The sequence below is a fragment of the Rhincodon typus genome, unplaced genomic scaffold (assembly GCF_021869965.1).
Source record: "Rhincodon typus isolate 14 unplaced genomic scaffold, sRhiTyp1.1 hic_rhity00001766, whole genome shotgun sequence".
Taxonomy (NCBI): Eukaryota; Metazoa; Chordata; class Chondrichthyes; order Orectolobiformes; family Rhincodontidae; genus Rhincodon; species Rhincodon typus.
In genome coordinates, this window is record NW_025967404.1 from 1 (window position 1) to 25,000 (window position 25,000).

General features: G+C 38.3%; 1 protein-coding gene across 1 annotated transcript; it reads right to left on the reverse strand.

Moving 5' to 3' along the window:
• Positions 1–3,695: 3,695 nt before the first annotated feature.
• On the reverse strand, positions 3,696–22,678 carry lipf (lipase, gastric). The gene is made up of 9 exons (XM_048592769.1): positions 22,525–22,678; positions 20,808–20,922; positions 14,781–14,979; positions 13,472–13,581; positions 11,758–11,894; positions 9,541–9,687; positions 7,433–7,504; positions 7,160–7,231; positions 3,696–5,823 (listed from the first exon to the last, which is right to left on the reverse strand). The coding sequence occupies exons 1-9, from the start codon at positions 22,549–22,551 to the stop codon at positions 5,590–5,592; spliced, it is 1,113 nt and encodes a 370-aa protein (XP_048448726.1). The 5' UTR covers positions 22,552–22,678; the 3' UTR covers positions 3,696–5,589.
• Between the last annotated feature and the right edge of the window lie 2,322 nt (positions 22,679–25,000).

Sequence of the window (25,000 nt, forward strand, 5' to 3'; positions counted from 1 at the left end):
TCATCTTAAAAACGTGCCCCTAGTCCTGAAATCCCCCACCCTAGAGAAAAGGACACCTGCCATTCACCTTCTCTATACCCCTCATTATTTTATAAACCTCTGTAAGGTCACCCTCAACCTCCTACGCGCCAGTGGAAAAAAAAATCCCAGCCTCTTTTTTTATAACTCAAACCCTCCATTCCCAGCAACATCCTAGTAAATCTCTTCTGAACCCTCTCCAGCTTAATAATATCCTTCCCATAACAGGGCAACCAGAACTGCATGCACTACTCCAAAATAGGCATCACCAACATCCTGTACAGCCTCAACACGACATCCCAACTCCTACACCCAAAGGTCTGAGCAATAGAGGGAAGTGTGCTAAATGCCTCCTCAACCATCCAACCTCTGCTCAGACTGAAATGTTGCTACTGGTGCTTCCAGACACCTCCCTTTAGGACTACCCCACTTGTGTATTCATATTGATAGCTACTGAAAAAAAATTGATGTTGTTTTCTGTGGACAATACAACAGTCTTTTTCCAAACCAGGATCTATAAAATTACTCAATGATAGGTGATTATATTCTATATTAAAGCTTTTGATGATCGTTTTTACACTATCGTGTTGGATTTTTAAACAACTAGGCCTTTGTAAAATCTTTTATAATTACTACTTATTTTTAGCTTTAATACAATAAAATCTCCCTTAACTGGCACACTAGAATAGGGTGGTACTAGTAAACCTCAAATATCAGTAACCCATTGCAGTTCGTGATAGTAGCAAGAATCAAACATTTTTATCAAACATGATTATATGCTGCAACCTGTAGAGGCTTTACAGCCTTTCCACCATAAAGACAAAGATATTTCAACCTTCAGCTGGCTCTTTTACAACACGTCAGACTAATTACATTGGAATTTCATATAGAATCAGTGATGCTAAGGTGAAGAGGGAATATTCGAGCTCAGTTGACAGATAATCGAAATGTTAGATAAATTTGCAAAGACATTTGGAAATAACAATTTTAAGTGTGCTCAAACTGATTTCATACAGGACAGCTATAGTTGTGTATGTTTGTTCAGAACTCTACTCCCAGATCAATTTTCTTTTGTTGCTGAATCTCAATGCACAAAAACCTGTCCATTTTAAAATCAAGAAGTTTTGTTAAGAAAGGTTGTTTAGAGATTGAGCAAAGGTCAAACATTTGGAATGGAGCTATGGTGTACTTGAAGGGAGGAACAAGCCGAGATAAATGGCTTACTCCTGACCTATGCCTTAATAAGTACCTTTAAACCTGATACTAATCTCACTGCCAGTTTCAATCCAAACAACTGACCTCATGGCAGCCTTATCTCTCTGTACCAAGATTTTGGTAATGTAAAGCAAATACAATTTCTGTAGGGATAAAGATGTGACTGTCTAAAGTTTTAAATAGTTTGGACCAAATAAAATTTTATTTCCCAAGCAGTTAATGCTGAATACATCTCCCTCAGTGCTTAAACATCTGTAAAGAGCACGAGAATTTGATATACCTCAAATGACACAAATTGATCCTTAAGATATTTTGCTGTAATATATAATGCTGCAACTCAATTGGATTTTGTTTAAGAAAAAAAGTAACCCTTGGATCCGGAGAAGCTGCTGCTGTACAACAACTTCCTGTGATGGTCCAATCTCTTGGGGGACATTTAATAGAAGACGAGACTGCATCCGAGGAGCAACTTTTCCAGCTCCACACTTACTGACTCTAGCTTCCAGCATCTGCTCCACATCTAATAGATGGATGCTTTGAAACTTACTTAATACCAGATTGGCCTCTAAATGATAACCACAAACCTTTTAAATTATTAACTTTGAACTGGAAATGTTTCCATGAAACCTTTCTGCATTGTAAGCTGTTGTGTCTGGTAAGAGATCAGGTTAAATTTCGTTGTGCCAGTTACTAAGAGGGTGTATCAACCTTTGACTTTTTTTTTAAGAACTCATGACATGGGCATCACTGGCTGGCCATCATTTGTTGCCTGTCTCTAGTTGCCCTTGAGAAGGTGGTGATGGGCTGCCTTCTTGAACTGCTGCAGTCCATGCAAAATTTGGTACCATATGTTTATGTTTGAAGGGAAAAATGTGGTTGTAATGTTGGCTTGTTGTGAAGCTCCTGCCATTTCTATATGTCAAATGATTCTTGTAAAACCAAGTTTTATTTTGCACTGAAATGTAGCATTAGCCATCTGGTGGAATAAAGACTATTCCAATAGCTGCTTCAAAATCCAATCTTATTTTCTCTAGGTTTCACTTGTTAAGCAGGTGATAAAGGGACACATTGCACCATCTTTTAAAAAGATTAGTGAATAAGCCAGCTCAGGCCAGAAAACAGGTTGTACCTTCACATCACATCAAGTCCAATTGTGATTTCACTTCCTTTCTTTTGAACTTTATTTCTTTCACAATGGCAAATGACACTCATGAAAAACTTGCATTCCCTTTATATGTGTGCTTATTAATTCATATAAAAGATGTGGGATACCAGCTCCTCTAGTTCAAAATAAAATTGGAAGCATATACTAAAGTATTACTTACATGGTATTTTTTTTTTTAAGAATGGAGAAACACCCCTGGATATTGCCACACGCCTAAAGTTTCCACAGATTGTTGCTATGCTACAGAAGGAATCATAAAGTTCTGGAATCAATGTATGTTTATTTGTATGTTGCAAATAAATATGATGCTTTAATATACTTTGAATGGAATTGATGTCTGACTTAACAGCATTTCACTTTGCACAGCGTCATCCTTGGCTCAGTGATTTTCCAGTCCCACATGAGACTTGAGCATAATCTCGGCTGGGACTTCATTGTACTAAGGGAGTGGCTATCTTTTTAATGTGATGTTAAACTGAAGCCTCACCAGCCCCTTTGAAGGATATAATGGTCATTGCAAAATGTGGACCAGAAGAGCTAGAAATGTCAACTGGTATTTTGTTTAAAAATTGTTGGAGCTTGCTATGCAATGACTAGATCTTGTTGGTTAAAGTATTTCCCAATCAACTGTGAACCTTTTGAAAGCTCTATTTTCTGGCATTGAATAACGGTCACATATTCAAGCACTACTCAGACCCAGGAACTGAAGTTGATCCAAGTTTGGCAGGTCCATCAGGTCCTTCCTCAATACCAACAGACATTCCTGAACAGGAAGTTTAACATTTTAATGGTCACATCAACTACTTGCATTTGCGAACAGCATTCTGCAACCGAGATTCCCATTTTGTGGGAAGCTGCTGTAGACAAGTGTTGAATTTCTAATTAAATTTGCTTACAAATTGGATATTGATGCTCCACGACATTGCCAACTGTTAATAGACATAGATGATCAGTTTTCCTGTGCAGCAGTTGAGTTTTTGTTATAACACACACTATTAAAATATTTCCAAGTATCTTTGTCATGACATGTTTGTGCCACCACCTAGCATAATGGTCATGTCCTTATCTAACGGAGCAGAGGAACCAGATCCTAAAAGAACCATGTGAAGTTATTGACAGGCTGCTAGGCTAAGGCCTTCCAATCAATGCTGAAAATTCACTGGTCATGCCTATTGCAACCTGCTGCAGTATAAATTAGACACCCCATCCCAAATAACATGGACTGTGTTCAATACTTGAGCCTTATTCCTATATTTTTGAAAATTAAATATTGGACATTGAAGTGACTAAAATCAAGTTAGTTATTTGAATTTTATTCACTTTATTGAAGTTGTTCCATTTAGAAAAGCAAGACAAAACTGTGACATGGTATTAAAGGTTATCAAAATAACGTGCATACAAGTCTGTGTTGTTTAAATCAGCAGTCTTCTATTGTGCTTAAACACGTAGACACGGATTTAAAAAAAAACACCTGCATCACTCAAACGCAGCACTTTATCTTAATTACAATATCAATGCCTTGATCATGATTGATGTTTTATTAATGTTATGTGAAGTTAACCATTATGAACTGGTTTACTGACATAATCTAGTTCTGTTACTATGTTCCATTTTAATTTTCCCACCAAGTGCCAGTGCAAGTACTGCAAGTACACATGTATTAAAAACCATGTTGTCGATTTTTAATATGCAAAATCAGGTGAAAGTCTGATTGGCATGTCTTTTTCAGGAAGCCAACCAGCCATCATCCAGTCAGTACACAAACATGTTTGACTAAAATTAATCGATTGCTTTTATAGAATTACTAGCACCTCAACTATTCAGATCACCTTTTCTGCAACATCCGATTAATTCTCATTAGAACATTGATCTGATTATTCTAGTTGGTTGCAGATCACTGCCACATTTACTAAGAAATATTAATAATGTAGTTCTCATGTGAAAAATTGATCCTGAGATATGAACTCAAATGGTACCATTAAAAATACATTCAAAAATTTGCCCTGCATCATCAAATGACTTCTAACAATTTAATTTCTTGAGAATGCTGGTTTACATGATTTAATAGTTTCCATAATCACAGAACCTCACTATACTGTATAATTCATATTTTCACCTTAAAGGCTGCTGTTCAGAGCCTGAGGCAAGACAAGTATTTGGTCAGCAGTATTAACTGAATGATGCGACAATGTACTCCTCATAATTCAGTTTTTTTGTTTGGAAATCTAAGATTTTTGTTAAGAAGTTGCTAACAGTTCCTATGTTAAGTGAGTTTGAAGGAAGAGGTGCAGATTGTCTCGGCAAGTGGCTTTTAATTTATAGTAAACTGATTTGGAACTCAATATTCAGAAATCAAAATTTTCCCCAATCAGGTTTAACGAGTAACTTTATGATCAAAATAAATACCAAGTTCTCACAGTTAGTCCATGTAGCAAAATACAGCTGGAAGTGTAAACAGCAGAAAATGTTCTTTGAATTCTGTATTTGAAAAGGAAGTATGTGCCATAAATGCCACTAGTAGTGGGGCTTTTTCAAGGAAATTGCACCTTCTTGACTTACATTCTTGCAGTGTTGCTTCCAAATGCGATTGTACAAACACCATCAATAAAAGAATCACTGGTTCAGAAAAAGCACGATAGGGAAGAGCAATCAAACTGGAAGAGATCATATGTAATATGGTTTTATCCAAATGCACACAAGGATAGTTAGCATGCTTTCATGCATGGCATCCCTGGCAATTTTAGGCCATGATCAAGTCAAAGAAATTTTGTAAAACATTAATTCCCTGATCTCAAAAGTCCAATAAGTAACAGGAGGAGATGGGCAACAGTTCCAAAGCCTCCATTAATTTTTATTTTGACCAGGCCCACTCCACATTTTTCATCCTGTTTAAGAATAATAATAATCAGGATTCAGTTTGTTATTTGGCCACAGCAATATGACTGCAGATTAGGAGTTTCAGGGTATGAGATTAGACACTTCTTAAAGACAGGGCTCAGGCACAATCTGGGCAGCAAAATATTAAAACTTTAATTCTAAAATGTGGTGTTTTACCTCTTATTAAGAATCTAAGACCGTCAATGATCCATATAACGTAGCAATTGAGGGAAGAATAAAAAGAAAAGCAATTCTTAAGAAGTGTCCATTAACTCCAGTTTTTAAAAATAAGATTATTGCAGACTCTCTCTGACTCACTGATACTTTCTCATAAGACTAATGATATCATAGTACATGCGCTGTGGAGCATCCAGACCCCAGATAAAATCTAAATGTTCCCAATCAGGTATTTTCTTGTAATAAATAATATTGGGCAGTTGTTTCAATAACTTGTCCACATCTTGGGAATCAGCTAGCCAATCGTTTCCTCCAGACCACAGAGCAGTTGGAACAGGCATTGATTTCAAGTAGTAGAGAGGTGGTTTTGTCTGAAGCAAAGAAAATGAAAAGAAAATTAATTTCTTAATTTAGCTTAGATACTTTGTTACTGCAGTTAGTTCTTAGTCTACAGTTCAGGATGATAGCATATAGGATTTATCCCAAAAATATATTGCATTGAAAACAGGCTACCCATCCAAAAAAATACTCTCAGGCGCGAAGTGAAGTAAACAGACAGCGGGCAGAGTCAATACTTCTGAATCCAAATCTGTCATCAATCTCAATAGATATTAAATTCAAATGCATTCAGATATATGTTAATACCCTTTAGGTAAATCGACAGTGACCCCATTTTAATGCCCCAGATTTGGAGTAACCCCAGAGTAAAAACGTATTTGGACGTGGTTGGTGACAGAAGAGAGAAGAGCGTGTGTGTGGTTGGAAGAATTTCGGCCATGGAACAGGTGACAAGGAATTTTGTTTCTTGACCAGGTTGGTGGGAAGGAGTTCAACAAAGGGGAAAGTTGATGAAAAGGCCAGGTTTCTACAAGAAAAAAACCCTTACCTTTTCTACAGGCAATTTCTGCACTAGCAAATGTGGCCTCAGAACTCAGCTAACAAAAGAATTACTGGTCTTCACTAAGATCATATCAATCCCATGGAATATGAAAAAGAACATTGAAGTTTTGCAGGGTAAACAGATTGAGAAGAGGAGCATATTTAATGTGCTAGAAGGAGAAAATTAGATTTGATTCAAATAGGTAGTGAAGTCTGTCAGAGGCCTAAATATTTATAGAATTGTACAATGTTTTGACTCAGAAAATAATCTTCAGATTATCAGAAAACTACCAACTAACTGAAAAGTAAATACTCAAAAGGTGGAATGGCTGTTACTCTTCAAATTCCATGGATGGTTTTATAGCAAGCAGTATCTTTCCACTCTTACACCACTGTTACCCTACCCCCTCTCCCTTCCCAATGATTCAGCACAAGGTACTTACTGCAAATAAATAATCTGATATTATTTACTCTCCCCAATCCAAAATATGCAGAACATTTTATCCTGCCCTTGTAAAACAGAAATTAAAACAGAAATCAAAACAAACCTATCAAGCAAAAGGGAATTCCTTTTTCCATACACTGGCAAGTTTTTAATTATCCTTCCACTATAGTTGATTCTCATTTCTCATCATTTTCCCCACAGACAGCAAAATTAAACTGTGGTAGACCTGTTTTATCTATCAATTTTGACTTCAGCTTTATTGACTTTCAATTCAGAACATGCCAAGCAAAACTAATATGCAAGTGACCAGAATTAGTTTGAAGGAAGTGCAAGACGAAGCATATTTAAACACTCAATTTTTTCAATGGTTCCCTATACAATACCTGATTATAATGTGCCATATCTTTTGAAGTAGAACCCCAATCAAAAGCCTGAAAACGTCCCCCTTTCACAGCCTGAAAAAACAAAAAGGCACAATCAAAAGACTAATTTCAATTTAACTAGTTAAAAGTGCACAAACATAAAACCATGTGTCCTTAAACAATTGCCATATTTAACTGTCGTACACCATTACCGCGCACTAACTTTTACAGAAAATCTTCAGTTTGAAAATTCAATGTACTTCTCATGGAAAGTGTACTAAATAGAGGTTCTACCTGACTCCAGTGAATAATATTTTGTACGGAGGTTCCAGCAGGACAATGTGCTGAATAGACTGGTATTCTGCTCTGTAAAGACATTTGAAATATTGAGAATTAATCCTTTAATGTTTAGCATGACTACAAAATGCATAAAATATATTTCTATTTCAAAATTATAAAAATAACTTGTTTATACATCACCTTTAATGTGTGAAATATTCCAAGGTGCATTATGAAACAAGATATATGATAACAAAGTGGAAGATTTAATGAGCATCTTAAAGGAGAAAAGTATGGTAAAGACAAAAGTGTCAGAGATTTAAGGAGGCAACTTCAGGACATACAGCCTCAAACATCTGAAGGCAAGGACACCAACGGAGAGACAATTAATGCTGGGGATATTCAAGTAATCAGAATCAAATATATGCAAATATCTCAATGGGCTGCAATGCTGAAGGAGATAACATACGTAAAGTGTGGTGAGGTGATGGAAGGGTTTGAAATCAAGGATGAGAATTTTAAACTGAGTCATTGAATTAATAGGAACTAATGTAGGTTAGCAAGCACGGGGTGATGGATGAATACAATTTGCTGCGAATCAAAACACACCAAAATTTTGTATGACTTCAAGTTTACAGAAAGTAGAACATGGCACGCCAACCACACGTGTGTGTCAGTACCATCGAGCTTTCAACTAACAATTCTATGGCTGGTTACTGCAGCAGTTGATGAGCTGAAGCAGACATTGTGGTTACAAAAGGTGTGAATAGACGGTCTTAGTGATCATGTTCAAAAACCAAAAATGGTAGGCTCACATTCATTTATTTAATTAATTTATCACTTTTCAAATTTAGGACAGTTTGCATGATATTTTTGGGATCAAGTTGCCAGAACGGAAATGGAGTGAAATATAGATGAGCAAACATTTTGTGTCAGTTTGGGATTAAACATCCGGCATATATCAAACCAGTTTTACTTCACTCATGATATGCTGAAACAATACATAAAATACAGGGTTAAAAAATTGTTTTAAAGATAGGTACTTTCTATGCTTATTTACTGCAGAAAACAAAAATATCCAAAAGTTTAAAGAACTCTTTAAACAGTGAATGAGAGCAGCAACAATCTGCAACTTGCCGTTAGGAAAGGGAGTGGAAGTGGAGACAATTAATCAAAAGGATTTTCAAAGAGAAACTGCACGGACAGTTGATGGAAGTAAACTTGCAGGGCTGTAAGGATTGAGTAAGAGCGTGCAACTGACTGGACTGCCCACAGACAGCAGCTAAGGATTTAACAGGCCAGTAGCATCTTGCTCTACAACCCTACTATGATATAATATCAACAGCACTGTTTAAGAGATAAATACTGTAAAAACTTTTAAAATGCACACACAGACCACAGCTGCAAACCACACAGACGGGAAGGCACTGTAATAGGGGTTTGCATTAAGCTTTACAGAATAGACAAAGAAAAAAATAGAGCAAATCAAAAGTGCAAATGAGAGACAATTTTAGAGTGATGAGCCCTAGAAACATCAAGGTCACAAAGCTGCATTTGTACACAAGTCCAATGTAGAGGAGATCACATCTTCAATAAGTACCAAACCCCTAAATCAAGTTTATAAATATTACTAACAGATACATTTTTGATAATAATGCTCCTCCATGCCCTGACAATTACTGTTTCTCTCATGTCTTTCCCCGTGTTCTATTCTTCCCTTAAACATTAAGAAATGGTATTTGATGGAATTATTTCACACTCAATTGCTGAAATTTTAAAAGTCATAATTGTATATAGACCTTAAATGTGGGACATTAATGCCTTTGAGTGTAATAGAAAACAGATAATGAAGCACCATCTGCTGATCAAATGTTCCGTGATCAAGTGAGTTTTGAGCCGCCCTGCTACCACTCCTGCAAATTTTGATCACTGAGCAGTTTACATCACAGGGTAGTTAATAACTGATCATCAAATCAGCAACTACAAAAATTACAGAGCAACAATGGTTATATTCACAAACAACCCAGTCTAGATGAACCAGTGAAAATTTTGATATGCACATCAGTTCATTTTTTTTCCCTTTGCCCCCTAACTTCCTTACCATTCAAAATTTTGATTCTTACCGTATTGAGATTCTTTGCATTGAATCCACTTATTATGAAGAATATATTGCCACAAAGTTCTTCAATTAAAATGCGGTTACATATATGTGTAGCAAGCCATGTTATTTCCTTAGTTTGTGGAAGGAACTCCTTATGTCCGAACAAACCCTGAAAAATACAGAGTATGAATATATTACAATAATTAATATTACCATAACTAATGGATGAAAGTGAATGTTACTGTATTTATAAGCAATCATTAAGTAAATATTGGTAAGGTATGTCTGCTTAAAAGCATTACTAAAACAATCCTGGAGGCTCATGTGCACAGATCTTTGAAGACGGCAGAACATAGTGAATCAGTAGCAAAGAAAATGGGATCATTGTCTTCACAATCTCTGTGAGAAAGCCAAGGCAGAGAAATTATGCTTCACCTTTATAAAACTCTAATAAGCTCCAACTAGAGTAATGCATACAATTCTGATCACCACACTTTAGAAATGATGAGAGGGTCCATGAGAGTGTGCACGGCAAATTTACCACAACGGTTCAAAAGATATCAGCTACAGGATGATGTTGGAGAAGCAGCATCTGTTTTTCTTTCAGAGCAAACGAGGCTGTGGGAGCTTGATAAAGACATGGAAAATTATAATGGATTCAGATTGTTCCAATTAGCTGGTTGAGAGGGTACTAACTTAAGGTTTTGGGCAAGAGATGCCAGGCAGTAATGGGTTGAGTTAGGGATGAGAAATTTTTCTTTTGTGCAGCAATTGGTAGTCACTAAAAAGGTGGCGGCAGAGAATCCTCCGGAAAATTAAATCACGAACATAACCAGAGAAAAGTTGTCCCCATAGCCATGATAATTAGAATCTGTGAGGCACTACTCCTTCAATCAGAAACGGATTCACTCAAGCTTGCTGCTGACAGGCTCATAACAAACCAATCAGCAGCAAACTCACATGGAGGGGGGAAGCCACGTGTGACTGGAGGAGGGGGCAGCAGTGGGCAAGCAGAGCCAGGATGCTGACCAAGAGAATGTGGCTGGGAAGCCCCACTGTGAGGCTGTGGGCGGAGAGTGAATTCAATCTGTAAGTGGGGAGGGAGAGAGGGAGGGGGAGGAAAGGGACTGTAATGCGGAGGCAGTGAGGGGGGAATCGGAGACCAAGGGGTATTGGTGTGGGTGGGGAGCACAGACATAGCGGAGGCAGGAGGGTGGGTAGAGACGGAGGGGAGGCGGGGGAAGGGAAGAAACAGAGGCAGCGGGAGGGAAGAGACAGCAGAGGAAGGAAAGGACTGCAAGACAGGTTGGGGAGATGTACTGTAAGAAGGGGCAGGATCGAGTGGGGAACAGTTTTAAACCTTTCAAAGCAGGTCAATAAAACATTTCAAGGAGGCTGAGTGCCTAACATTTTAGCTTCAAAAACTTTTAATAATTTCACACCTGCAGGCTGTGCTTCCCAAATTGAAGCGTGGCATGAAGGGCTGGATCCAAGAGGCACGTGTTTTGATAGCACTGCTTGTGCACGAGGTAGAACAGAGTATCAGACCTCAGCTGACACACAACTTCTACAAACCAAACAATGGGGCTTCAAGATAGGCAGATCGTAGCACCAATGTCTACACTCGTCCTCCTCTCCCCAGCTCCCAAAAACAGCCACCCACTACCCTTTGATAGCCAACTCTCCCCACTTAATCAATCTCTCTCTTTCTATCCTATACTCCCCTGCAGCCTTCCTGTTCAACACACAGCCAAGCTGTCAATCTGACTGGCTGGAGGTAGAAAGCTGTTCAAAAGATCTGAAACAAGCCCTGCTGTTAAGTTCGACATTACGAAAGGGAAACCAGCACTTTTAGATTTCCCAACTGTAAACCACCCACTCTCATAGCCTTACAAAAATAATCAGGATCAACAGCTTTGAGATTCTTTTCTGGAAAAAACACACAGGTAGGTGCCATTTCTTGTAGATAACTTTAAATGAACTGTATTTTAAGGACATTTTGCACTTTCAAACATTAAATGCTACGCACCGAATTTGCTTAAAAGCAAGAAATGCAGTTTGGCACAGTGTTATTCAACTCTACTCCTACTGCAGATAGGTGATACCTATTGTCTTCATAGTATCCAGGCACAGAAAGTCTCACTGTCTTACAACTTGTAAAGTCTACCCTAAACCCAACAACAAATTGCACCTTCTCCACACCTTTCACACTCTTTTCATAAAATAAAAAATAACTTACTCTGATCAAAAACTCTGGAAGTTGTCCAAGTTTTGCAAGCGGACTGACAGAATATTTAACTGTTGCAACAGGAGCCAAGCCAAAAAAGACTTTAATCTTCTTTGCTAACTCTGGCATTGTAGAAAAGGCTATGAAACCTGAATAAGGAAAAACAAATACTAAGAAAAGATTGAAAATGTTACAATTCTCATTCAAATTTTAAAAATTCATGTTAAGTGTAAAAGTAAGTGGCATAGGGACTCCTTTTTAGGATTTTAAGCTGCGTAGTTTTTCAAAAAGCCTATTAATTACACAGATTATGGTTTTTGTTAATAACTTCAAACAAGCAACTTGAAAATTGTCTAGATGATCAACGTGAATCAAAGTCTGCCTAGTAAACTTGTATGCTTCAAATGAACATCTATGTCCTATAAAAAAAAATCTATAAAACAAGAATATTATGACAAAATATTAAGAGCTCAATTAATTGAATTTATGGAATTATATACTCCACTTTCATGGTATTCTCCAAAGTTCACTAATAATGGGAAGTATAATTCGTACTTTCCTGATTTATGCACTGGCAAATAAGGCACTAAGGACAGCAGCATACATTTGCAGAACTGATTCTCATAATTGCATCATTGAGTGAAACACTGGTATTGAAACGAAGTTCTGATTTAATGAAAAATGTGGTTCAGAATGTAAGAAAGATTGGGCACAGGGTCAACCTCCATTAACAATTACTAATGACGAAAGAACATGCCAGGGATATGAGGTCAGACAATTCCTAATTGATCAGGAGCGTTGAGAGCAACATATGCTTTTGCATCATCAATTTATAAAGCATAACTGACAAACTGATTTATATAATTAAGGTAGAATTCTTTCAGTTCCAGATCTGAAATCCAAGGATAAACAATTCAGTTATTGCAACTCAACAATTCAAACACCTGAATCTCATGCATGATGTATCTCCTTTAAACACTTGGTCTTAGGTTAGCTCCAGGCCCCTTGCTTGTCCTTCAAAAGCTCTGAGGAACTAATATCTCCCTGGCTCATTGATTTTGATGGCCTAATTATTTTTTTCCTCCTCATTTAGTCATAATGGAAGAGGTTTTGCACACATTGACAAGGAGGGATCAAAGTTAGTCCACAATTACAAGTTTGCTGCCATTAACAACAGTTTCATATAAAGACATTTTCTTATTTTATAAATACCATATATCAAAGTACATGAAACTAAAATGAGCTAAAAGTTTTGGAAAAACCTTGTATATAATAATGGAGTGGAGACAAAGGAGCAAATTTTCATGAGACCAATTTCATGGTCTCTACTATTTTGTCCCCCCTCTTTATTCATTCATGGGATAAGGGCGTAACTGGCTAGGCAGCATTTATTGCCCATCCCTAATTGCCCAGAAGGCAGTTAACAGTCAATCACGTTACTGTGGGCCTGAAGTCACATACAGGCCAGACCAGATAAGGATGGCAGTTTCCTTCCCTGAAGGACATTAGTGAACCAGATGGGATTTTCCAACAAGTGACAACAGATTCACGGTCACTATTAAACCCTTAATTCAGATATTTATTGAATTCAAATTCCATCAGTTGTGGTGGGATTCAAACCTGGATCCCCAGAACATTGTCTGGGTTAACAGTCCAGTAAAAACACCATTAGGCCACCACCGCCCCCATCTGATGACAGATTGCTAATTGTGGGTGTTTGACATACCAATTGTTGTTCCCTGGGAATGACCAACATAATATAACTGTCGTTGTGATGTTTTTTGAAGGATGAAGTCAATCACTGCTGGTAAATCTTTGGTGGCCATTTCATCAAAGCTGGAAAATATTTATTATAAAGTTTATTTGTGAAATACCAACACTGCTAAAAGACCATATTATATACACACAAACACGTAATCCATTCTTCTGAACATCTAATCCAAGTAAAAATTTACCAAACCACAATACGTTAAATGTAGCCAATTCATTCTCAAATCAAAATGTGTCAACATTAGATGCATGGAAGCAAATATTATTCAAAGCAGCTACCATATTAGTGTATATTATCTATAGTAATGCACCATGTAAGAAATGGGCAATAAGTGCTGGCTTAGCCAATGGTGCCCACATCCCATGAACTAAAAAAAAAACAAGCATTATGATGAAAAGCTTATTGGTAAAGATATACATGCTGGCATGGATAGAAGACTGGCTAATAGGAAGCAGAGTTGGCAAAAATTGGATTTTTTTTCCAGACTGGCAGAATGTAATGAGTGGTGTGCCACAGAGTTCAGTGGTGGGATCTCAAAGTTTACACAAATTACATAAATGATTTAGACAAGAGGACAGAAGGAATGGTTGCCAAATTTGCTGATGATGCAAAGACAGGTACATGAGTAAATTATGAAGTGGACACAAAAGCATACCACAATAAGATACAAGTAAAATAAATATGTTGGCAAAGATGCAGCAGAATGTGAAGTTGTCAATTCTTGTGAAGCATTCTTGAAAGGTTATTAGATGTAGGCAGGAATGCGAATTTGAGGCTACAGTAAGATCAGCCATTCAAGATGGAGTGTTATTTCGGTATCCTGAAAAATATTAGTGCCTCAACACAGATCGATTGGTTGATTATATTACACAGAAAACTGACTGCCAGGCTTGTCACCATTACTCTAGTGATTACACCCTGAAAAAGGTCACTAATTGGCTGCAAGAATATTATTACATAATGCAAAAACTACCTTCTTTTTATAAAAGACAAGACCGAAACAGAACTGGGTTGTTTGGAGGAGATAGCAGTATGTGTCAATTCATTTGGTTAGCTCTTTTAAACATCTGACAGGGTTGTTCAAATAAAACACCCACACAATTTTCCTCTTCAAAATGAGGAATTATCCAGACTGAATTAAATACACACAACAAGCTTGTCGTATTTAGCTAGCTACATGACTATCGTTGGTAGAAATTTTAAGTTGTTGTTAAAAAGCATACATAAAATGCAAACTCTTATAGTAAAATAAGAAAATACATACCTGAAAGTCCAGAATGCCTCCTTATATCTTGGAATAGTTTTATGCTTCCGTGACCATGTATTTCCTCGACTATTTCCAATCCATACATCAAAACCAGCATCTGCTAATATGAAGCCCAAGCTATTGTTTGCCAGGTTTGTGACCCAATTGCTTCCAGCAGCCAGCAAGCCATGTTGCAGAAATACAACTGGTCGGACTCCTTAAGGAACAAACAAAAATATTTTCTTTGAATGCAAGCAAAACAAAGATGCTGTTCAGTTGAAAGGCAAATACAAGTGGACCCATTACTTTTGACCCTCTTCTGTAATGCAAGTCTATAAAAGCACCTGTACGGATTGTGTATCAAGCCCATTTAAGAGATTGGTGCATTCCCCTAAATTCCATACGATTTTGCCTGACTACCTCGTTGAATGTTTTTAAGGCATAGACAGATAGATTTTTGAACATAAAGGAATTAAAGCATTATAGCAAGTGGGTGGGTAAGTGGAACAAGTCCACGAAAAGATTAGCCATAGAATCCGAGTATCCCTACAGCGTGGAAACAGGTCATTCGGTCCATCAAGTCCACACTGACTTTCCAAACAGCATCCCACCCTATCCCTGTAATCCTGCATTTCCCATGACTAATCCACCTAATTTACACATCCCTGGACACTGTGGCAATTCAGCATGGCCAATCCACCTAGCCTGCACATCTTTGTACTGCAGGAGGAAACCGGAGTACCCGGAGGAAACCCACACAGACAGAACATAAAAACGCCACACAGACAGTTGCCAGACGGTGGAATTAAACCCTGGTCCTTGGAGCTGTGAGGCAACAGTGCTAACCAATGATCCACCATGACACCCATGATCTCATTGAATGGTGGAGCAGGCTTGAGGGGCCAGGTGGCCTACTCCTGCTTCTATTTCTTATGTTTCTCATGTAATTCTGTGTTGCATTTCCAATCTAACTTCCATTAATTACATTGGCCGTATCACACTATTTTTAATGAACCACCTGTACTACCGACATGTACAACTGCAATTTATTCTTACAACCTGCACGATGTCCATATTTTTGGCCTGGATTTTCACAATGATTTTCAACACTCTACCATTGTGAAAATAGCAAACATAGTTGTAAATTGGAAGTCCAGTTCCTGAACATGGCATCTACCACTTTTGTTCGGGCAGCCATAGAGGCAGGTAGCATTTCACACATGCACAATCGCGGAAGAGGCTGCCTCCACTTGTAATTTGGCAGATCAGGTTGCGCACAGAATAGACAATACAGGAGGTGATTTGAACTTGGTAGGTTTTACTTAGACAGCCAGCGTTCTCACTTCTCTAAAGGTAAGGACACCTTTGGATATAATCCTGGGTCAACTTTGGGAGAGTTAAGCTTTTCTTTCGAATTGTCAAGCATAGTAATGAATATTCAAAAAGTGCATAAATGTGTCAGGGCTGCCCACACTGAAAGCAGCATAAGATGGCTGAAAATAGTTTTTAGTTACTTAGAAATAGCTCGTTTGGTGTAGTCTGTTTTGAAGTAAATCATAAGTTATAACAATAGTAGCTCTGTAGACAGAATATATCCAAGGTAACAGATTAAGATAGTACATACAGGGTCCTGTTGGACATGCAGCTTATGCTGTTTATACAGAGACAGTTGGATAAGGAAACCCTTGTGTATGCCATACTTAGTTAATTTAAAATTTGAGATCCATCACAAACAGATTTACTCCAATTAAGACTTCAAGATAATCATAGTTAGAATTTGAATTAGTTATAGATTTTGACAAGTAACCCTTAAAAAAAAAAAGTATTAAAAAGACATTCCACTATAAAAAAAAATCCTCTGGACAAGACAGCCCTAGACAATAAGGGATGCTTGAATTACAGATGCAGATGTTAGCAGTATTGGACTGTGGTTAAATACAGCATGCATTGTGAAAGTCCCACAGATAGAGATAGGGTGAGATCATTGAAGACCAAGGGTTGTCTGTAAGACTGCCCATCACTGACCATACAGTCATATGATTAATTTGAATGTGTATGTATGTATGTAATTAAGTGGTAATATGGTTTGTTTGTAATAGTTAAAGCCGGGCTGAAAACAAATGTATGTCTTTCCTTTGTTCATTGAAGAAGCTTCTGACCTCCAGACGTGCAATTTCAATAAACTCTGATGCTGGAAGAGGACTCCGGGTGTCAAGTGATTTATTTAGTCATCCCACCCCAAATGTTTTGGAACCATGACATTCATTAGACCAAAGAGTCCTGTCAAATTATGAAGCTCTTAAAACTCCTGCCCTCAAAATTTAAAAAAAAAAGTCTGGATTTAAGAAAAATTGCTTGCTATCTCAATCTGTTCGTTAACATAAGCTGAGGGTTGAACAATTGATTTCATAAACATATATTTTGTTCCGTTACCCTTTTAAAAACTGGCTACAATATACACGGCAGAATTGGTTTTCTGCTCAGCCCATCTCTACACTTGGTAGATCCTGCACCCATTCCGGAGCTGTCCAATATGACTCCCATGGAACTCCCTAGCCTGCAGCGAAAATCCCAACTTCTCCAGATCAGATTTGTGGAAGCAGGAGAATTCCCAACTTTCTTCTGCACTGTAGGGATTCTATGATTCTGCATCCCAAACTCAAGAGCAAAACTTCAGCCCTCTGCATTCACATTTCAAGCAGACAACTTTTATGGTCCAGGAAAAGGAAGCAGTGATGAGAATTTTTTTTAGAAGCTAATTGCAATATGCAAGGAACTGAGTATTGTGCATAAAAATGACTCAATGTTAAACTAAGCACCAGCTTTCATTAGGCAATAGCTTTGAACATAGAATTTTTGGTCTTTTACAGTTTGATTCTGCTGAACTGGGATATGTTACATGCACTACAATGTATCATTTTATACTGTCATAATCAATCGCATAAAACAGGATTTCAACCCAAAAATAATAGACTCAAAGATAAATGCAAAAATTCTGGACAATGTCCTGCAAATTCCATCAGCCTTAACTCCACTGCACGTCTTTTAAAATGTTCAAATTCCCCCTCTAATTCATTCTGATAAAATTAAGTTTCTTCCAATTTCCTCCATGGCCTTTACAGCCCTCAGAAAGCTGTGCTCTTACAATTCTAACCTTTTCAGGTGCCCGTTTTTAATTCACTCCAATAGCAGCTATGTCTTTCACTGCCAAGTCCATTACCACTGCAATTCCCTCTTTAGACATTTCTGGCTCTCTACGGCAAATGTCTGGTTTTCTACACTAATATCCCATGTGGTTAATTGTAAAATTTTATTTCATAACTCTCCTGTGAACTGCCATCCACTAAGTCACTTCAAGAAAGAGAACAAGCTTTTGAACTACAACTAAATTAGTTGCACGCTGTCAACTTAAACAGTTCCTGTTTTCAGGCCCTGTTCTAGAAAGATGTTTTGTTCATTTTCTGTTTAAAACACAGCAGTTTCTGTTCTTGGCCACAACTGTTTCTTCTGTTCACCTGAGCTAGATGGTTCGTGCAATGCATCATCTTTATAGGTGTTACCATCCCTATATGCTTTACTCAGGTGACTATTCTCCACATACTACTTGAACATGTAAGGGGGTTGGTTTCACAGCTGAGAATGACCCTGTGGTTGACTTAATGACCCACATGCAGACTTTACATCAGGGATTACTGGAAAGTAAAAAGGAATGGTGCCGCTTGTAATACCCTCAAAGCAATCCTGAGTGCTTAAGACTCAGTAGGCTATTTCTCTAATCTGAAAGCTGGCTATCGTGTCTAGGCAAATCAATACAACTGAATGGGATCCATTTACCCACTTAAGTGCTGCAAATACAGATGGCTCAAGGTACTCCACAAAGAAAAACAAATGTTGGACAGTACTGAAAGAGATAGAAGAAATGAACATGCATTGTTAAAGACTTTTTTTTTTAAAAAAAAAAGACAGTATTTCTAAAAGTGCAAGAGGTTTCGGTCTGCCCAACATTAATTTGGGCAAAATATCTGGTTCCTCCATAATAGATGTGGTGTATTTGAGTCAATATGTACGGGGAGACTGCCGAGTGTTCTCACAGAAGAATGCATGTAAATAACAAAAAGGATGGAACCTGGGGATAGTCTGATGGCCAGATGGGAATTAGAGGAAAAGGTAATTGCTAGAGACATGCTGGCTATATTGGGACAAATACGGTGGAATTTAGCACTTAGCACAAACACAAACTTTTAATATGTTCTTTAGTAATTTACTTTGTGATATTTTACCTCAATTGCAGTTTGGTTTGAGTAAATAATACATACAAGAATTTTAACATGTAGTTCAGCATTTCTTTTTGACATTTAAATCCCACAATATTTTATACATCACATTTTAACAATTAATTTTTAAGACAAAGCCTCTGATTCATAACATGTCTCATATTTCAAGATGTGCTATGAAACCAATGCACCAAGCTCCAGATAATGTTAAAATCTTGTTGTAAAATGATAGTAAAACGTGATAATTTGCCACTGTTGAACCTGAAAACCTCGATATATATTGGAAAGAAGTTCCTTCACTGTCCAATTACCAGGAAATCCATTGCTCATAGCACACGCACAACAAGGCCAATAAACTGGATTAGGGGCAGGAGAAGCAGGGACAAGTGGGACAAGGGGAACAAGCAGGAACCAGAAGCGTAAAACCAATCGATTCTCACTCACTGGAAACACTTACACCTCTGGATCAAAAGCCTGAGAGTACAAGGCTCAATTCAGAAACATGGAACACGATCCATGTTGCTAATGCAGTGAGGCAGGGCTACACTGTCGGAGGTGATGCCTCCCCTGTTTATGCAGGTAGGCGGAGCTCCAAAAGCACTATTATTAATGGAACAGCTTCGCGAGCCAACATTAATGCCTCAACCAATATTACCACCCAGGTTAAGTTTAACGGATTTGCTATCTGCAAATCTGTTGCAACATTGCTCAGCATTCTAATAGGGAGTGCACCATTAGCCATGAAACAATGAAAAACAAACAGGTTCCTTCTTTCAGTCTACAATTTATCAATTAATTAATACTCAATATCTTTATCCAAGAAGTTCATATTTTTCCTTTATTTTCACTTCCTCTTTTGTTATGTCTCCAATTTGTCATCTTCAATGCCATTTCCCATACTACTTCCTGAAGGGCAATTAGAGATGGGCCATTAATGTTGGCAATGCAAGCAACACTAACACCTCATGAACACGTTAAAGAATGAACCCCTCTACTTAACATGCACGTTAAAATTTAACACTTCCATTCTCAGCATCCAGATACTGAAGCAGCATCCATCAGAAATCAGCCAACTATTAGTTTGGAATGGAAAATTATCACTAGCAAGCAATTTTTGGGTAAATACAGCTCAGCAAATTCATTCAAGGTATTAATAAGTTAGTTTTCTTCTTGATTACATTACAGTCTCACTTGCAACTTCAGAAATCCTCAATCCTCATGTGCCCTTCCCCCACATCCCTCTCCAAACACCCCTTATCCCGCAATTAGAGGCTCCAGTTCTTTTTTAAGCAGTATAAGCATTTATTATTCTCTCCAGTAAACCATCCCACAGGCTCAACTCCATACTGTGCCAACTTCTTACTGTCAGCATTAAATTTATCTATAGATCAGTAAAACCTGGGTTATTTGCCTTCTGTCTGTTTAATGCAAGACTTTTCCTTTTGCTAGCTTATTCACTTTGATTAAAAGGGGTAAGGGTTAGAATATAGCAAAGGGAGACGGTTGAACACTATTTCCTTGAACCACCATAAGCAGTTTACTATTTCTTTCACATAGCTATATCACTTGCTGTTCATACGCTGCAATTTTCCTTTTTACCATTATCTCAAAAAAGTACAAGTCACACTTTCAGCATCAAAAGATTATATACAATCCAATGAACAAGCTTTGAATTCGAGCTCAAAACATGTTAGCTGAAAAATGTGTAACCTCAGCATATTGTATTTAAATCCTTCTTACTGAAACCACTAAATTACCATCTTGCAGTTACCTTCATTAGTTTCTGCCAATCCATGAGGAATTCTGTTTACACTGAGGATATAGCCATCTTCAGTCACCACATCATACTCTTCACTTGGGTAACCATGGTAGGAGATAAGCTGAGGCTGGGAAAGCAGAGAACACAATTAGTCACCCATCTTTCAAAAAAAAAGGAAAAAGAAAACAAAACAAGAAATGAAATTAAAAAGACACTGGCTGCGTTAGTACATTAAGACAGCTGCAATACTCAACAATCAACAGAAAGGTTTCAGTAACGAATCAACAAAAAAACCTGAGGGCTCGTGTCCCAAAAATCAAATATTGTTAGAATTATTAGACATGCAATGATTTTGAGCAAACCTTTCTTCAAAAATATTAGCAGCTTGTGCCTAAATGAACAGAACCATCATATGTCGAGAGGTATTTTTCTTATATCTCTATTACTGTTAAACCATTACACCAAAAGTGTTGATTCCATTTCTCTCTCTCCACTCAAATGAATCAACAGGTCTGCAACTTAATTCAACCTCAAAACGCCAAGACTAGACCATTAATGGGTGTCTCTACTGGTGGGAATCTAGTTTTGTCCCTACTTCATCCCATCAGCACTAAAATCCTGAGGCGGCCACTGTCACCTCACGGTTGAGCCGTTTTCCTGACCTCCCCAGATACTGTATAACATCTTTGTATGTTTCTGTGCAATACAAGTGTAGTGATTGTAACAAGGTCAGCTTGGGGGACCTCAGAATACAAGACCCCCGATGGGACCAGGTTAACAGCCCCAATCAGGGATCCTAGGCTAAAAGACGTAAACAGGAGTGTCAGAGGCTCTGTTCACTCAAAGCTGACTCAGAGGCAGCCGTATCACTGTCAAGTACTATGCATGTGTAAATAAAGGGTGACTTGGTGATGGGATTTCAACCTCTGCGGAATTATTTCAAAAAGCATTCCAACAGGCCATACAACTGCCCTGTTTGGAAAAGTGTAATTGTACCATTAATGTATTGGCTGGCTTGCTACAGTCATGCGACCTTATCCTCTGCTATAAACACCTTCATGTGCACAGTCTGTGGCAGATATTAAACACTTACCACTTGAAACATGATGGCACATAATAAAATAATAAAAAAAATCTGCAACTGGGTGAATAAAAACACCTGTGCATTTTCCACTGCAGAAATGAAAGGTGACAAAAGAAGTTCCCATCTAAAGTCATTTCACTCAACACTTTCACTTTGACAATGTCAGCAATTAAATATATTCACTCTACTTTGATGCTGTAAGTCTCAGTTTAACATTGTTTGTTTACAGACTTCCTGTGGGCCTGCGTGCTCTCAAGGTCTTTCCAAATGCTTCCACTCCCACACAATTCTCCTTGGCCTTCCTCCTATTTCTGCTCTTACCCGCAGGGACCTTACATTGAATGAACGATATTTGCTCAACAGAGCTCAAGGGGATATCAGCAAGTGACAACGCTGATAAAATTCATTTGCACGAATAGGATTGTACTGGGTACTCTCAGGGCAAAATCCAACTGTTAAGGGAGCAGAAATTTACTCAAGAATTTAGCAACAATCTCAGATTTTCTCATAAGAATCAATGCTAAAACTGAGTTAGTGTCTGTTCTGCATTTTAAAAAAATTAAAACATTATGCCTGTGCCACAAATTCCTACGTTGGTAAATGAAACAAAATAAGGCATTTTAAAATAAAGTAAAATTGTAATACCCTATAATACTGTAAGATTGAATGCATTCCATCTAGTGGCAAAAGTTGAGTGCTGCAGTGGACTCCCAGGATTATCTGCACTGACTGGCATCTGCAGGTAGATGGAGTCGTAGGCCTCTGTTTCTTTAGAAATGAGGCCAGCAAGCACCTATGAGCAGAGCTGGAAACAAAAAGAAAGAGTGGCCTGGAGCGTAAGGGTAAGGAACAAGGCTGGAGGTCAGGTGCTACACTCTAAGGCAAGGCAATGTTAAACGAAAATAATGTTAAGCAGTACAACATTAAAATGAGAACTCCCTTTACTACGATGTCAATGATGAAATCACCCTGCAGTGTGACTCCAGTAAGAAAGACTTGGGCAATTCTAATGCAACACGATCCATCTAGTTCCATTTGAATGAAGAGGTAATGAAGATGAGTAAAATGATAGGTGGAGATGGAGCCAGAGAGAGAAAACAGCAGACAAAGGAGTGGATAATGGTGAGCCTGGGAGGAAGACGACCTACTAATTCAAACTTTTCGTGGGTGAATATGGGTTAGCTAGGGTAAAAATAGCCCATGTAAATGACTAGGCCTGGTGCAGGGGGGTTGGGAAAGGACATGGAAGAAAGTGCTCAGGCCCTAAATTTATTGAATTCTATGTACAGTCCTAAAGGCTGCAAGATCCCCAAGCAGAAAATAAGATGCTCTCCTTCCAGCTTGCTGAGCTTCACTGGAGCAAGGCTGAGACAGAGATGTTGGCCAGAGAACATGATGGTGTGTTGAAGTGTTATGCAACTGGAAGCTCAAGATCACTTTTGCAGACAGAACGTAGACATTCCACAAAATGGTCGCCCAGTTTGCACTGCAGCTCCACAATGTAGAAGAGAACACATTGTGAGAAGTGAATACAGCAGACTAGATTGAGTCAAGTGCAGATAAAATCATTACTTCACCTGAAAGGTGCGTTTGCGGTCCTGGATGGTGAGGTGGGAGGAAGTAAACGGGCAGGTGTTACACCTTTTGAGGTACAGCGCAGGAGGAGTGGACCAGCATGTTCTAGAGGAAATGTTCCCTGTGAAGGTTGACAAGGACAGGGAGGTGAACGTGTCTGGTTGTGACATCCCACTGGAGGTGACATAAATGGCAATTTATGATCCTTTGGATGTGGATCCTGATAGGATGGTAAATGAGGATAGGGGAACCCTATCAGTATTGTGGGCAGCAGATGACAAGGGCTGAGGCAGAAGTGTGGAAGATGGGTTGGACTTGCCCGAGGGCCCTGAGAACCATGTGGGGTGGGGAATCCTTGGTTGAGGAAAAACATACTGCCAAGCCTGCTAAGTATCTCCAATTATTTCTATTTTTATTTCATATATCCAGCATTCACAGTTCTGTGTTTTCTGTTCCTGGATATTGTCTTTGCTTGTGAATACTGTAATCAATACCTGTTTGGGAGTGATAAAGTACCAACACAACCTAACAAGAAGCCACGTCAAAGTATCTTTCCTAAACTGCTTCTGCCTGCTCCAAAATATCCAAAGTAAAATGCATTACTTCGTTTGTAGAGATATCTGGACATGAAATACAGGCAAGGGAAACAGATGTAGGCAGTCGACATGCTTTCAAGTCGAGTCCTCCCTATAAAGAATGGTGCGAATTCCAGGAGTGTGAAATCTTCCAGACTCAATTAAGAAAAAATTCTCTAGAATAAAACATTCTCTAGAAGTCATTTATTCTGCAGAGACATTGAATGCGGAAGACTAGCATCTTGCTGAAAACAATGCAGCAGGATGCAATTTTCCAAGTGCTACAGAAAGAAATGATGAAAGTAGACCTAAAACCATAAAGGACACAACTCTGGTTAGAAGGGATTGCTGGGCATACAGAGATAAAGTGATAGCCCAAATAGTGTCTTGTACGATGGAAATAGGATTCATTATTTCCATCCCTGCAAGATGATGACAGGGGATGTAGATCCATGCAAACCATCAGAAATCGAGTATAGTCCGAGGAAGGCGAGCGAAGTGCTGCACTGGCCAAGCATGAGCAATGAGATTAAGGACCCAACCAGCCAGTGCAGTGCTTGTAACAAATACCAGGCTTAGCATACTCAAGCCACTTATGACACATGACACCCCAGACAGATCACAGATGAAGCTTGGAATAGACCTCTTCACTCTCGTAAGAAGATGTTGACTACTATTCTGACCAGTGAGATTCTGGAATGCCTGAAAGCACATTTCAGTCGTTATAGCATTCCAGACATGGTGATGCCCAACAATGGACCTCAATTCACAAGTGAATAATTCAACCGCAATATAAGGTTTGGGAAATTCAACATCATCTCCACATTATCTGCGATTAAATGGAAAAGCTGAGGCTGTAATGAAAATCGCCCAGGGATGAGAAACAAAAAAAAAAAGAAAATTCAGCATAGGCTTGTCTAAGACAATTCTTGAGTGAAGACACTCACCACTGAGGGAATGGAAAGTAGTTC

What these genes read in the sequence shown, in the direction of transcription:
- lipf (XM_048592769.1), bottom strand. Translation starts at nt 22,551, where the DNA reads ATGCATTCAATCTTACAGTATTATAGG. An exon ending in TTCCCAGGGAACAACAATTG is followed by an intron (nt 11,895 to 13,471) that starts GTATGTCAAACA and finishes TTCCTTATTCAG; the next exon opens with GTTTCATAGCCTTTTCTACA. An exon ending in ATATTATTCACTGGAGTCAG is followed by an intron (nt 7,232 to 7,432) that starts GTAGAACCTCTA and finishes TTGTTTTTTCAG; the next exon opens with GCTGTGAAAGGGGGACGTTT.